The sequence below is a fragment of the Apiospora phragmitis genome (genome assembly GCF_038363925.1).
Source record: "Apiospora phragmitis strain CBS 135458 chromosome Unknown utg000006l:1.0-5683423.0:1.0-5690449.0, whole genome shotgun sequence".
Lineage (NCBI taxonomy): Eukaryota > Fungi > Ascomycota > Sordariomycetes > Amphisphaeriales > Apiosporaceae > Apiospora > Apiospora phragmitis.
Genome location: NW_027117404.1, coordinates 3,240,582 through 3,253,419, shown reverse-complemented (window position 1 = coordinate 3,253,419; position 12,838 = coordinate 3,240,582). Strand labels below are relative to the sequence as shown.

Sequence of the window (12,838 nt, the reverse complement as noted above, 5' to 3'; positions counted from 1 at the left end):
GCCTGCCGCAGGGCGTCCACCTCTTCCATCCTGACTGGCTGGGAGCTGCCATTCCCGCTAGTGTGGGCTAAACTACTGCGAGCCTGCCCTGATTTTCTTCCCTGCCTATTATTCGGCGGGTTGGAGCCAAGCAGAAACAATAGCAAAGCGCCAGCTGCAAGGAGCCTTTTGCTTTTTCTCGATGGATATTGCAATTGTTCGGCTACTACTGAAAGCGCCATTTGTCGCCATGTGCACAACGGGAATGTGTCCGGACCCGACAGATACCCAGATGGACAGGCAGGCTACGATCGTGTCATCTGGCGCCGGGATCGTTAACTTCCTAGGTTAGGTGACAACACCAGGTGTGATCACATCCTCGCATGTCGTAGCGACGAGGGCGCAAAGATATACGCAGCACGGTTCAGTACATGCTTCTGTGAGAAACGCCTCGAGGGTTGTGCTGCTATCCACTGATCCAGCAACGTCAGGCAACTTACTGCTATAACTGGCAAGCAATGCATCTACTTGGATTTTCCAGTGCTGATGCATGGCGTCTTCGATATTGATGCTGTGCACTGAGGTTGGCTATCATGAACTGAAGCTGTCAAAAGCCTCTCATCCACCCGTAGGTCAGACAAACGGACGCACCGGCTACGAACAAGCCGGAATGTCATGATCTATCAACTGCAGAAGCTGTGCAAGGCACAGCAAACATGTGGTATCACCTTCCTTGTCGCAATTAGCAGACAAACATCCCTGTTGGCCTGGACAACCGTCTAGCACATCCTGGCCCCCATCTAGTAATACTATGACGGGCTCCGCGATCGATATATCTCCAGGAATGTCTCCAGATGCGTCCAAGCTTCAGGAAATTAGTCTGAAGCGCCCTGGTCGCGGGAAGAAAGAAAAGAGTTAGCTGGTTCAACAGTGCCCGAACGATATGGGAATAGATATTAGTGCAACTTGGAGGACGGACGGGGGCGGGGGGCCGGTCAGCAAGGCTCTCACGATTAGTTATTCGTGGCGCAGGCACTATGTGCTTTCAACTCGCTCGCGATGCTCGGCTTGTCTCTTATGTCTCTTGCCGTCGTACCTGTCTCGTATCCGTGCGAAGACTTCTCCTTCAGGCCGGAAGTATCCTCGACAACAGTGCCATTTCCTCTAGCCGTTTGGCCAGGGCTGGGGTTTCAAGGACTGGTTTGCATAGATGCGGCAGGCTCTAAGAAGTATGTCGCCTCCTCTCAACGCCTTCCACTTATCTCATTTAGAGTTCTCCGAATAGCGAGACAGCAAACTCACCCGAACCTATCGATTTTGTTGATGTGTATAAGATGCCGATCCAGATCGGAAAGGCTAGTTATGTACAAGCAAGCTGTTTCATCTATCAGCACAGTGGCTGGATACATAACAGATAACAGCCTGATAAACAGATGAAGGGCCGACATCACGGTTCTCTCCGTGCCCTGCTTGATCGAATGGTTCCACTGTGGGAGTGGAGTTGAGCTGCGATGATCTATGTAGCAACACCCGGAATAGACTTGTTACCTAAGCTAATAACACTCTCTACTTCCAGGTACAGTCTTCACTTTCAGGTACAGTATCATCAACATATATATACTGCTATGTATGACCAGATGCAGCTTGCAAAGTCGAAAGCAGCCACCCCTTTCCCCTCGATGGGCCCCTGTCACTGTAGCCGGTACGCCATTGATCAATAGGGTGCAGTCCCGAATTTCTCAAATCAGCTACGAAATCCTCAAACGTCAAACCGTAAGTATTTTACAGGCAACCTCATTGGTTCAGGTTCGACGTCTGGTAACATATCACTTCGAAAATTTCTCAAGCCACCGTCACCATTTACCTCAATTTCCTAGAATTTTCCTTCGTCTGCTAGCTCGCCAAGCTATCGGAAATGCCGTGCTCTACGTTTCCTTATGGGTGGGCGTGGAAAAACAAGAACCAGGAGGACGGATCGTGACATGGCGCCAAACTTCCCGCACTATCTGCTTAGTCCGACAGAACCGGCTCGTGTGACCCATCGGGGCAACAAGCAGCATCGTGGCCCGCTTTCGGTAGGTTGATACTAGTTCAAGTGCAAACGGTCGCTCGCGCGCGAACTATCCAAGCCATGTTTTACCAGTATACCACTAGAACTCCAACGCTACAAGACCGAAGAGGTGGCTCGAAACGGCAATGCCTAGCCTTAGCTCCGTTCTGCTTCAAAACCGGTATTGGTGCATTTCAATGGCACTAGAAGCTTTGCTTGGTCCTAGGCCCAACTTTCGAAAGAGTCAAGGAAGGAGTTGCTGGGATCTGCGGCCTCCTTATGGCTTCGAGTGAGGTGTGGGAGAAGGAATTCCCTTTGGCCGCGCACCATCCAAATTGCCTCAAGACGGTACAGAGAGGTGCGGCCAGCCCCATTTAGATTACATGCCTGACAGGATTGTATAGGTGTTGCCCGGTGATAAAGCCATTTTGGCTACCGTTTTGTCGAAATTATGACCCGAAATTCGGGTAGAACTTGAGGGATACACAATACAGCATGGCCGCCGGGGCCGAATGCTCCTGATCTCCTGGGAGCGGGGTATTTCACCTAAAGCCGCATGGGGAGGAAACAGATACCCCGTCTTTGAACGGGCAGGGGTTTCGAGACAGTCCATTGGCTGCTTGGCTGTGTAGGAGTCGCGCAACCCCTGGCCTGGCTCCCAACAGCCCAGTGTCTTTTTTTGCAGCAAGCAGTAACGAAAACATACCATCCTCATGGTCAACGCCATGTGGATCATGACGTGACTCTTCTTCTTTACCCCTCTGTGTATCGAGGGGCTAAAGGCAACAATGGTGGTCAGCATCTCTCCAGAAATTTTTGTAGGATTTCAGACTCCGACCTTTTTCATGGTCTAACCTAGGTGTTTTTTGCACGTCTATCGAACAAGCGAATACATAGTACAAAGGCCATGGCTCAACTTTGGGGGCCTTGTCGATCTGACATGCCAAGACTCTGTCCTTGCTTTTATACTGTCAAGTCAAACGATCTGGTTGTCAACTGCATATGGTGGCGTAGAATGTAACTGGACAATGGGAACAGTCGCACACTGTGAAGCGAGAGACCGACGTACGTCGTACAAGGATAGGGATCAGTATGCCTGCCAGCCCTGTGTAACATGACAGATGGCAGCAGACAAGCTTGCTTTCACACCGGAAAATGTTTGGTTGCATCGCATTCCAGGCCAAGCGCTGACAGGAATTCGGACGACGGCCGCAATGGGCAATTTCGACACGCGAGGGGCAGAGGGCTGAAGTTGACCAGCCGCCAACCATTGGCTGGCGGCAGATGTCGTCACCCGTGATACGAGCAAATCAGAGTACGTGCCGGTAGACGCGCCGTTGGGGGCTGTACGTGCCGCGTTCTGGCCGCCCCTTGGCCACGGGTTAGGTGAAATTACTCCAAATAGAAACAACATTAACCACACCAAAATCGCGTCTGTCTCGTGTCATGAGGCGTTGCCAATCCCAGCGCACAGCGGAGCGGCACGGGAGTTGCGTTTGGCCCAGAGCCACCGAACAAAGGGACGCCTCTAATCACACCATCATCGTATTTCATTAAGCCTATTCCATGCCGATCACACCAGCCCAGCTAGCCACCGAGGCGCAAAATTGGCGCCTGGGTGTAGTGAGTAGGTAGCCTCGAATAAAAAAGCAGCTGCAAATTGCAATACTCGAAGAATAAACTATTGACCATTGGCACGTGTTTTTTATTTCCTTTGTGCGATCCGGAGCAAAGCCCACCACTCTCCAAGGCGCGTGGCTATCACCTCGGATGATCAGGCTTTGCCAAAGTGTGTATGTACGGAGAGATGATTATTCCCGTTAAAAGGGGCATCCCTCACCACCCTTACTCGATCTCCTGATTTTTGAGTACGTTTCAATGTGATGGCGCACCTACTTGATGAGTTGGCAAGCGATGCCACATAACAAATGTCTCTAAGATGCGCCTAGACGGGTGTACCCTGAAGAATATAGCAGTATCATGTACTACATACCTTAGGTAGTGTGTTATCAAGCCTCTTAAGGGTGTCAGCGCGTTGGAATACGAGAAATACCATACGCCCGCTGCCTCTGTCGACACTGTGCGTCTCTGCGTGGGTTATGTAAGTAAGGGGAATTAATAAGCTTCTCCTCAGAAGCCTCCCGTTATCCCTGAACGCCATGCCCAGAAGCCATGCCCCCATGCCACACCACCAGAACACCAAACAACTCCTCTAAATGTGTATTTTCTTGACGGGAAGGTCAGAGGGCGGACATCTACCTCAAATGACTTGGAGATACCAGTGCTGCCTCGCGCCCTCAAAAGAGAATGTACACAGCACACACGCTACCTCGCGCTCCTCGAAATGAAATGCACATACCCCAGGTTCTATTTCAAGCTACAAAAGTTCACACCAGATTCGCAGAAACTAGTATTGGACCATTTTATTTGGAGGAGCGCGAGCTTGCTTCCTACCGTACAACGGTTCTCAATTTTATTGGCCTGCGCCCAGTGCCTAAACCCCAATTTAAGTAGATCGCACACTGTATTTTGCACTGTAACGTGACCCCACCATCAACGACATCTTATGAATCTGTACTAGGAGATGCAAAATTGGCAGGAGGCAAATGCGCATATGTTGTGCAACTGAAGACACCACGAGTGCACACTAAGCAATAGTTTTCTGTAGATCTCGAAACGGGAGTAGATAGAGGCAATCGTGCAGAGGCGTGGCCAAAAGTCTTAGATCTATTGCTTGCCTAAGTCGGGTTTTGCTACTTACTTCCTTTTTTTCCCCGCTGTCCCCTCCCAGCAGTTGCTTCTCGCACGAAGCACACGTCGATATCCCGGGTATCCCAAGATGGAGGCCGAAATTAGAGCCGTGCTCCCGGATCTGGACCCGATCCTCTCAGAGTACTCAGTGGGCTATCTGCGACATGCGTCGATGACATGGACCGATGATGAGGAGGCGACCGGACTGTCGCCCTTGGCAGATGCTGCCATCGCCATCACGGAGCTTCTGATTTCCGCTGCCGGCAACGCTACTGGGCCCGAGCAGGACAAAATCCGTACGCTGGTTTCCAAGTGGGTGGAGAAGTACGAGGCCGCCAACAGTGAGAATGGTGGGCGTAAGGGGCCGTCCGCGGTCCGGCGTCTAGACCAGGCCATCTCCGTCGGCACCCAGCGGAACATGTCTTCTACGCTCGCTGTGGCAACGGGCAACATCGACCTCGAGTCGGCCAACGCTCGCAAGGTCGAGTCCAAGGTCGACCGCAAGAAGCTCGAGAAGGCAGAACGCAAGATCGCGGCCAAGCAGAACAAGAAGGAGTTCAAGACGGTGCAGTACGAGGCGTCCAAGCTCCTCAACCAGACCGACGATGCCCAGTCGTACGAAGAGTTCTACATGGCCGTCAATCCTCTGCAGCTTGGCTCGAGTGGCGGCAACAAGTCCAAGGACATTAAGATTGAGAACATCGATGTTTCCATCGGCGGCCAAAGAATCTTGACCGACACCAATCTTACTTTGGCCTATGGCCATCGCTATGGTTTGGTTGGTAACAACGGTGTGGGTAAATCTACACTTCTGCGCGCACTTTCGCGGAGAGAGGTGCCTATTCCTACACATATCTCGATTCTTCATGTCGAGCAAGAGGTAAGTCTCAGTGTTTCTGCCAAAGGATAACAGCCACTGACATAATCTTGCAGCTTATGGGTGACGACACGCCAGCTATCCAGGCTGTTCTGGATGCCGATGTGTGGCGAAAGGTTCTTCTAAAGGAGCAAGGGGTAAGTCGACGTCTTGGTGTGTAGTGTGGACTCTAGGAGCCATGGCTAACTCTGTGCTAGGATCTTACTACTAAACTGGCCGACATCGAGACGCAACGGGCGCCAATGGCAGATACGTCCGCCGATGCTGCCAGGCTGGATCGAGAACGCGAGGCCCTCGACACCAAGCTCGGTGACGTTCAGTCCAAATTGGCTGAGATGGAGTCTGACAAAGCCGAGTCTCGAGCAGCCAGTATCCTTGCTGGTCTTGGTTTCTCAGCCGAGCGCCAACTCTTTGCTACCAAGACCTTCTCCGGAGGTTGGCGTATGCGTCTTGCTCTTGCTAGAGCTCTGTTCTGTGAACCTGACCTGCTGCTCCTTGACGAACCGTCTAACATGTTGGATGTTCCCTCCATCACCTTCCTTTCAAACTATCTCCAAACATACCCCAGCACTGTGCTCGTGGTGAGTCACGACAGGGCTTTCCTCAACGAAGTCGCAACCGATATCATGCACCAGCACTCCGAGAGACTCGACTACTACCGGGGTGCCAACTTCGAATCTTTCTATGCCACCAAAGAGGAGCGAAAGAAGGTCTACCAGCGAGAGTACGAGAACAACGTGGCGGCGCGTGCGCATTTGCAAGATTTCATCAACAAGTTCCGATACAACGCTGCCAAGGCAGCCGAGGCTCAGTCTCGAATCAAGAAACTGGAACGTATGCCTGTCCTGGAGGCACCAGAGGCCGAGTACAGTGTCAAGTTCAAGTTCCCCGATGTCGAGAAGCTCTCGCCCCCTATTATCCAAATGTCGGGTGTTACCTTCGGGTACACACCGGAAAACATTTTGCTCAAGGACGTCGACCTCGATGTTCAGCTCGATTCTCGTATCGGTATCGTTGGTCCCAACGGTGCCGGTAAGACGACGATCTTGAAGCTCCTTATCGGCAAGCTGGGAGCCACAACGGGTCTGATTTCACAGAACTCGCGCCTTCGTATCGGGTTTTTGCCCAGCACCACGTCGACGCCCTCGACCTCACTATGAGTGCGGTCAGTTTCATGGCCAAGACCTACCCCGGGCGTACCGACGAAGAGTACCGTCGCCAGCTCGGTGCCTTCGGTATCACCGGCACGACGGGTCTGCAGAAGATGGAGGTGCTGTCCGGAGGTCAAAAGTCGCGTGTCGCTTTCGCGTGCCTGGCCCTGACCAACCCCCACATTCTTGTTCTGGACGAACCGTCCAACCATCTCGATATCGAGGCTATGGATGCGCTGTCCGAGGCGCTGCGGGAGTTCCAGGGAGGTGTTCTCATGGTTTCCCACGATGTCACCATGCTGCAGACAGTGTGCAAGAGCTTGTGGGTTTGCGAGAACGGAACGGTCTGGAAGTTCCCCGGAGACGTTCAGGCATACAAGAAGAGAATCACGGCCCAGGCAGACTCGTCTGGTGTCGTCAAGGCCCATTAGGTCCATATCGTAGACGAATTAAGGAGCATACGAGAAATGAATGAACACGATGGCCTCAGACTAGATGCAACATGAATTATGATTGCGAGACTTATTGCCTCCTGTAACTTGCTGTCATATGTCGGTTTCCTGTATATATCCTGCCGATGGCGATTTACCTTCCAACCTAGCCAACATAGAAGGAAGCCGAATCATTCATACTCGAAGCCATGCATGTTCTGTACCTCACATGGCAAAATTTGACAAGGATCGCAACTTTGGACGACGAGTTGCAACCAACAACCCCTAGGAGGTGATCGACGGAAACTTATAGTAGTAATAGGGTGTTCCGGTTTGTATGCGTTCGCATAACCGCTCATGGCTAGTTCAGATTTAGACAAGAAAACATCCGAAGGTTAGGAGTGACTTGATGAGCGTCGTCCTCCTAACGATCATACTTCATGTTATATCTCAGTGCTTGCAAAACTCCTCGTCCTCATACAAAATAAAGGCAAATAAAATCACCCTCTATTTGCTTCCATGGTTGCTAACTTCTATTTTCTTCAAGTGTCCTGCTCTTTTTGGATGCTACGCTGTCACACAACACCATTCCAGGGGGCTCTACGTCAGTGGCCTGCACCCCTTCTGGTTATAGGGGGTGGTGTTATCTGAAAATTATAAGCGATTACTGAGGAAGACTGATTGTTTCCTATTCTCTACATCCGTTCTCATCCACTCCTTTTATAAGTGTATCCATTACAAGGATTACTACCTGCCTACACTCATCACGTTTTACTCGATGTTTTGAAGATAGACGAGGAAGGAAAGTTGACATGAACTGGGCCGCGATATTCAGGCCAACGTAAGATGTCTTGTCATTATGTTTACTTGTTCACTCTTGATACCGAAACGATGAGCGGGTTTCCTCGAGCACATACATGCATCCCTTCCAACGTCTAAGCCCACGAAATGATGTAGGGAGTTACATCAACGGGCGCGGAAATCGATTGAATGTGTCATGATACCCAACCACCACCGTCTTTCTCCGTTCCAACGCTCCCTCAGACGTACGACCGAACCGTGACACCCAGTATCCGAACAGGCCCACAACCTTCTACCCACACAAACAGACACGAGTCTGGTTCTCCTGAGCCTGCATCGGTTGGCAAAGGAGCTCAGTCCCGCCCGACAACAATACCCTTCCCCTACTGAGCCTCTGTTCCCGGTGATTTTTAGTCCTCCCCAAGGTGGTCAGGTACGGGTCACAGGGGGTCAGCTAGCGATGATCCTGTCCACCAAGACCGCTGATGAAAATTTACCGAGAGTTAGCAAAGAGTTTCCCAGCTCAACCCTAAGGCCACGCACGCATGGAATGACTTCTCTAGTATATGATCATATGTACTCGCAAAACTTACTGGTTACGATACAGTCGCAACACTAAGAGAACACACCAGTAAAAAGAGACTTGATGTGTGACGGGCGGAGAGAAGTCGCCACTCCACCAAATGAAAGAGGGAGATGGCGCGTAAGGGTTTGGAGACATATACATAATACAACATACTTACTTCCATGCACGAAAGATAACATACGTAGACCGCATGCCTGCGTTTATCAGCAGCCGAAATCAACATGGAAACCGTCGGGCAACGTGTACAGATACCAACCAATTGAAGGTAACGCAACACTCACTTCACCGAAATACGGCAACCTGATACCAGTCCCGTTCATCTGTGGCCTGGCACAATCTAGGCAAACCGGCACCCAGGACGAATTAATCACAGGGATAGGCAACGGAGTGTGTCAAAATGCAACGAAGAAATCTGATTGAAGCCGCTGAGGCGGACACTAATGAAACTAAAAAAAACATCGTCAAGCACCCGTGGTGCGACGGAATATAATAACCATAACCCTACGAATACCACCGCACCTTATTTTAGTGCCGAAGACTGATCCGGAGAAAAGGAGAATAAACCACATAAGAACTACGTGAGATGAATGACGGAAACGCCAAGAAATCCGCGGCAAGTAGCACGAGAGTCCGTAACAAATCGAGGACACCGCACTACTGCCTCCATAGAAATGAGGCGACTAGGCCAAAGGCCTGTCCCTCCAGTCCATCCGAAGAAAGTACACATCAATATGCCTAATTATCAATGCTTCATGAGCCGCCGGATCGGCTCATCGCAATACGCTTCCAATGATCACGCTCTTGCTCTAGCTTGGCAATCTTCTCCTCTAGTTCATCGAAACGCTGGGCCTTGCGCTCTCGAGACTTGCGGGCGGCAAGAGTATTGCGCGCTCGCTTCATCGCCGTAGTGTCCGAAGGATCATCTACAATGATTGGCGGCAGAGGCTTGTCTCGTCGGCGAGAGTTGACACCAGAGACAGAAGAGTGGCGTCCATGATGACCAGTAGGCGAGTTTCCAGACTTGCGACGGGGCTGAGGAGCAGGCTCAACTACCTCCAGGTCTTCCGACTTGTCGATAGGAGATTCATCAAGGGCAGGAGTAGGGAAAGTGTCCGTGACGGTAGTCTCCTGGGGGAAGAGTGGGTACCAAGGGTCGCTGGCGCCGCTGTCGAAGTCGTTGCTGCCAAAGTTGGGACTGACGTCAAAGCTATCGATGAAGTCGGGAGACTCGTTGGAGAAAGACGGCGAAGTCAAGTTTGTGAAGGCCGTCGAGTTCGGTGCGGAGATGAGCAAGTCGTGGGGAGAGACGGTGCCAATATTAGTCGTCGAACTCGAGGCGGAGCTAACACCGAAATCGTACGCAGCGGCAGCAGGGGAAGAGTAAGCCGGAGTGGCTACTCCACCCTCGCCCCAAGTGAGGTCTCCAAGCGCGTCTACATTGTGTAAGCGGTTGACCCTTCTGGCAGGAGAAGGGATGTGTTTACCTTGCAGATCCATCTTTGGCGAGTTCTGGTTCCCGATGCCTTGAGTGAACAGTGGAACAGGGGGGCGGGCCGGACGGTGCTGCTGTTGCTGATTCACTGCGATAGTCGATGATGGAGCAGATAAAGATGCGTAAAACTGCTTGGTTTGGTTTTGAGCAGTAGGAGAGTTGAGCCGATTGTTGAATGCCAAAGAAGAAGTCTGGTGCCCTGTCGCTTGGATAATCTGGGCCACTCGTTGGTTCTGCAATGAGGGAGAGTAGTCACTGCTGTTGTTGACTTGGTTTGATGACGAGTGACGTCGATTGTTGTTTAGAGATCCAAAGTTTGTATTCGCTGCTGTTGCAGGCGAGGAAACAGTGCGATTAGCGCTCGTTCTGGCGGAAGGTTGATCGAACAAGACGAAGTCCTGCTGATGTTGCGGCGGGTATGGCTGTTGATGCGCGGATGGTGCCGGCAGGCTGGACGAACTGGAGGGAAGCCATGGTGACTGATTGGAATCCGTGGTGAAGACTGTTAAGTCTTGAGGGAAATGGTTGCGGTGGTGAGAGAACTGTTGCGGGAGCTGGGAATAGCTTCGTGGAAGTTCAGATCGACCTGGGAAGGAAGAGCTGAAGGCAAGGGTTGAGTGGAGTTATTGGGTTGTTTCTTTGAAGACTGAATTTTGACGTTGGCTACGGGGAGCACGGGGTAAGCTTGGAACGGGGGGTTCACTGAGTTAACGCATCTTGGAGGATACCTGATGTGTTGTCTGTGTAATGTCTGTCTGATATTGGGGGGATGATGCAGAAAAAAAAAAGAGGAAAAGGGAAGAAAAGTTGGTGCAGGTCGGGATGCGCTGAGGTTTTTGAATGGGGAAAGGCTGTGTGTGGTGGGCTGGCTGGGCTGGGCAGGTACTGAGGTGAGACTGGCTCGCGACCGCCAAAAACACACACACACATTATTTCAGAGCAGCAATTGCGACCTAGTTTTCGCAAGTTTTTAGGGTGTAGGTTACGCCCGGCGGGCCTAATTGGTCGTAGTTGCTTCCCCCCAAACCAATAACTGCCTCCCACTCAACCCACTGTCCGCGACTGCGACGGAATCACAGTCCACAATCGCGTTTGCGCTGTTTGGGATCGACCTGCGACCCGTCCAGCTATGAGTCATAGCCTAGCGTCTTGGCATTCCCATTCTACCGGGGTCCTACGCACGGCGCACTGTACTAGTAACGCGTCCCATTGGAGCGTTCCATTGGATCTGCTCGTATTGCCTGGCCCGTATCCTGCTTGATCTCTACCTGTACCTACTGGGAGCATCTCAGCAGAGAATAACGGCACCAACAAGTGAGGAAAAACTTTATGTAGATGCCTTGGTGTTATTAAACATTAGTAGGCTGTCGTGGATAAACACTCGTTCGACGAGTTTCATCAGCCCAAGCTCTATTTCAGCAGGCACTTTGATGGTGTTGGTAGATGCGCCTCGCAACTGGTTGCCCTTGCTAGCCCTGTTAATACATATGCATCCAATCTCCACTGCAGCATCTCTCCCAGCATTTCCAATCCGGCGTGCCGGAATAGGAAACGGCCAAATCCCGATTACATGTCTAGGTAACCGGGATGTGCTCTCGACGGCGCAGACGCCCTTGAAGCCGATTGACTCGTCTTGCAACCATTGTACGAATTTGAACCGAACGAATTGAAGGCAGTGGATATGCTACAATCTGTCAAGTTCAGCTGATCTGATCATGATAATCTCTGTGGCCATTTGGATGGGATAAATATCTTGAGGCCTTGCGACGTGCAGAAACGAGGCTAAGCTCACAGTATCAATAATCATGGGAGGACATTGGCTGCAGCAATAATACAGCTGCCTGGGTTCAACTGGTAGCCTTGAAAAGATCCTAGACATGTGCCGCCCTTGTGCTTCGACGAATATGCAGTTGATGGCACTGCCCATGTCCGCACTGCCTCGGTGGCAGTATCTCACACAGATGCGCTGTGTACAGTAAGATCAGATTAATAATGTCCCAATTCCGATTCTGGTCGGGCGATGGTTACGAATCGAATCACGATCCCCTTTCCTGGTTACTTACAACGTAACGTATGGCGTTACGTATGATGCGATGCCTCTTGCGCAAGGCAGCTACATTTTACCAAGATGCGACAGTCTCTACTACCCCTGGCCGCATCGCAAAGCTTCATCCATGGGCGTCTTCACTCGGAATTGACTTCCTCAGCAAATCAGGTCTCTCAATTCCTCCCCGACCTCAATTTCGATGCAGTTGTGACTCATACTCGCATACCTACTGGGGGGTGCGCGGCTGGGGATGGATCTCTCCCATGTTTCATCTACGGTGGTACCTCACTACGAACCCCATACCGCCAAGCGGAGCTTGAGCCAAGCTCCGCTGCTGCTGATGCTTGGCGTTCGTTAAGTCTGCTCTCACCAATATGTAGCAAAATGTAATATAAAACATGCGTGCCTAAGCCCGGTAAGGGATATCGTATAGGTCAATAGTTTTCGACAACAAGGCGCGAGTCCTGCGGTAGCCTACCTCTAGGACTCCCCCTATCACTATCTCACCGAGTCCTTCTGCTGCATAATCATGCACTAGTAGAACGACTCCGAGACAAGTTAGGACACTCACTACTCCGTACCCGAGATTGATTCGCAAGGGTGGGATCGAATCTGCCTCCAGATATGCAGGTGCAAGTAAAGTTCCTCCGTCTTACGCTTTCTGCAATTCAAG

General features: G+C 51.3%; 2 protein-coding genes across 2 annotated transcripts; one reads left to right on the top strand and one right to left on the bottom strand.

Moving 5' to 3' along the window:
• Positions 1 to 4,868: 4,868 nt before the first annotated feature.
• PG994_006271 (uncharacterized protein) lies at positions 4,869 to 7,239 on the top strand (the record flags this gene model as incomplete). The annotated part of the gene is made up of 4 exons (XM_066857680.1): positions 4,869 to 5,660; positions 5,714 to 5,794; positions 5,855 to 6,689; positions 6,755 to 7,239. The coding sequence occupies 4 exons, from the start codon at positions 4,869 to 4,871 to the stop codon at positions 7,237 to 7,239; spliced, it is 2,193 nt and encodes a 730-aa protein (XP_066716949.1).
• Positions 7,240 to 9,376: 2,137 nt separating this feature from the next.
• On the bottom strand, positions 9,377 to 10,592 carry PG994_006270 (uncharacterized protein; the record flags this gene model as incomplete). The annotated part of the gene is made up of 2 exons (XM_066857679.1): positions 9,377 to 10,351; positions 10,506 to 10,592. The coding sequence occupies 2 exons, from the start codon at positions 10,590 to 10,592 to the stop codon at positions 9,377 to 9,379; spliced, it is 1,062 nt and encodes a 353-aa protein (XP_066716948.1).
• Between the last annotated feature and the right edge of the window lie 2,246 nt (positions 10,593 to 12,838).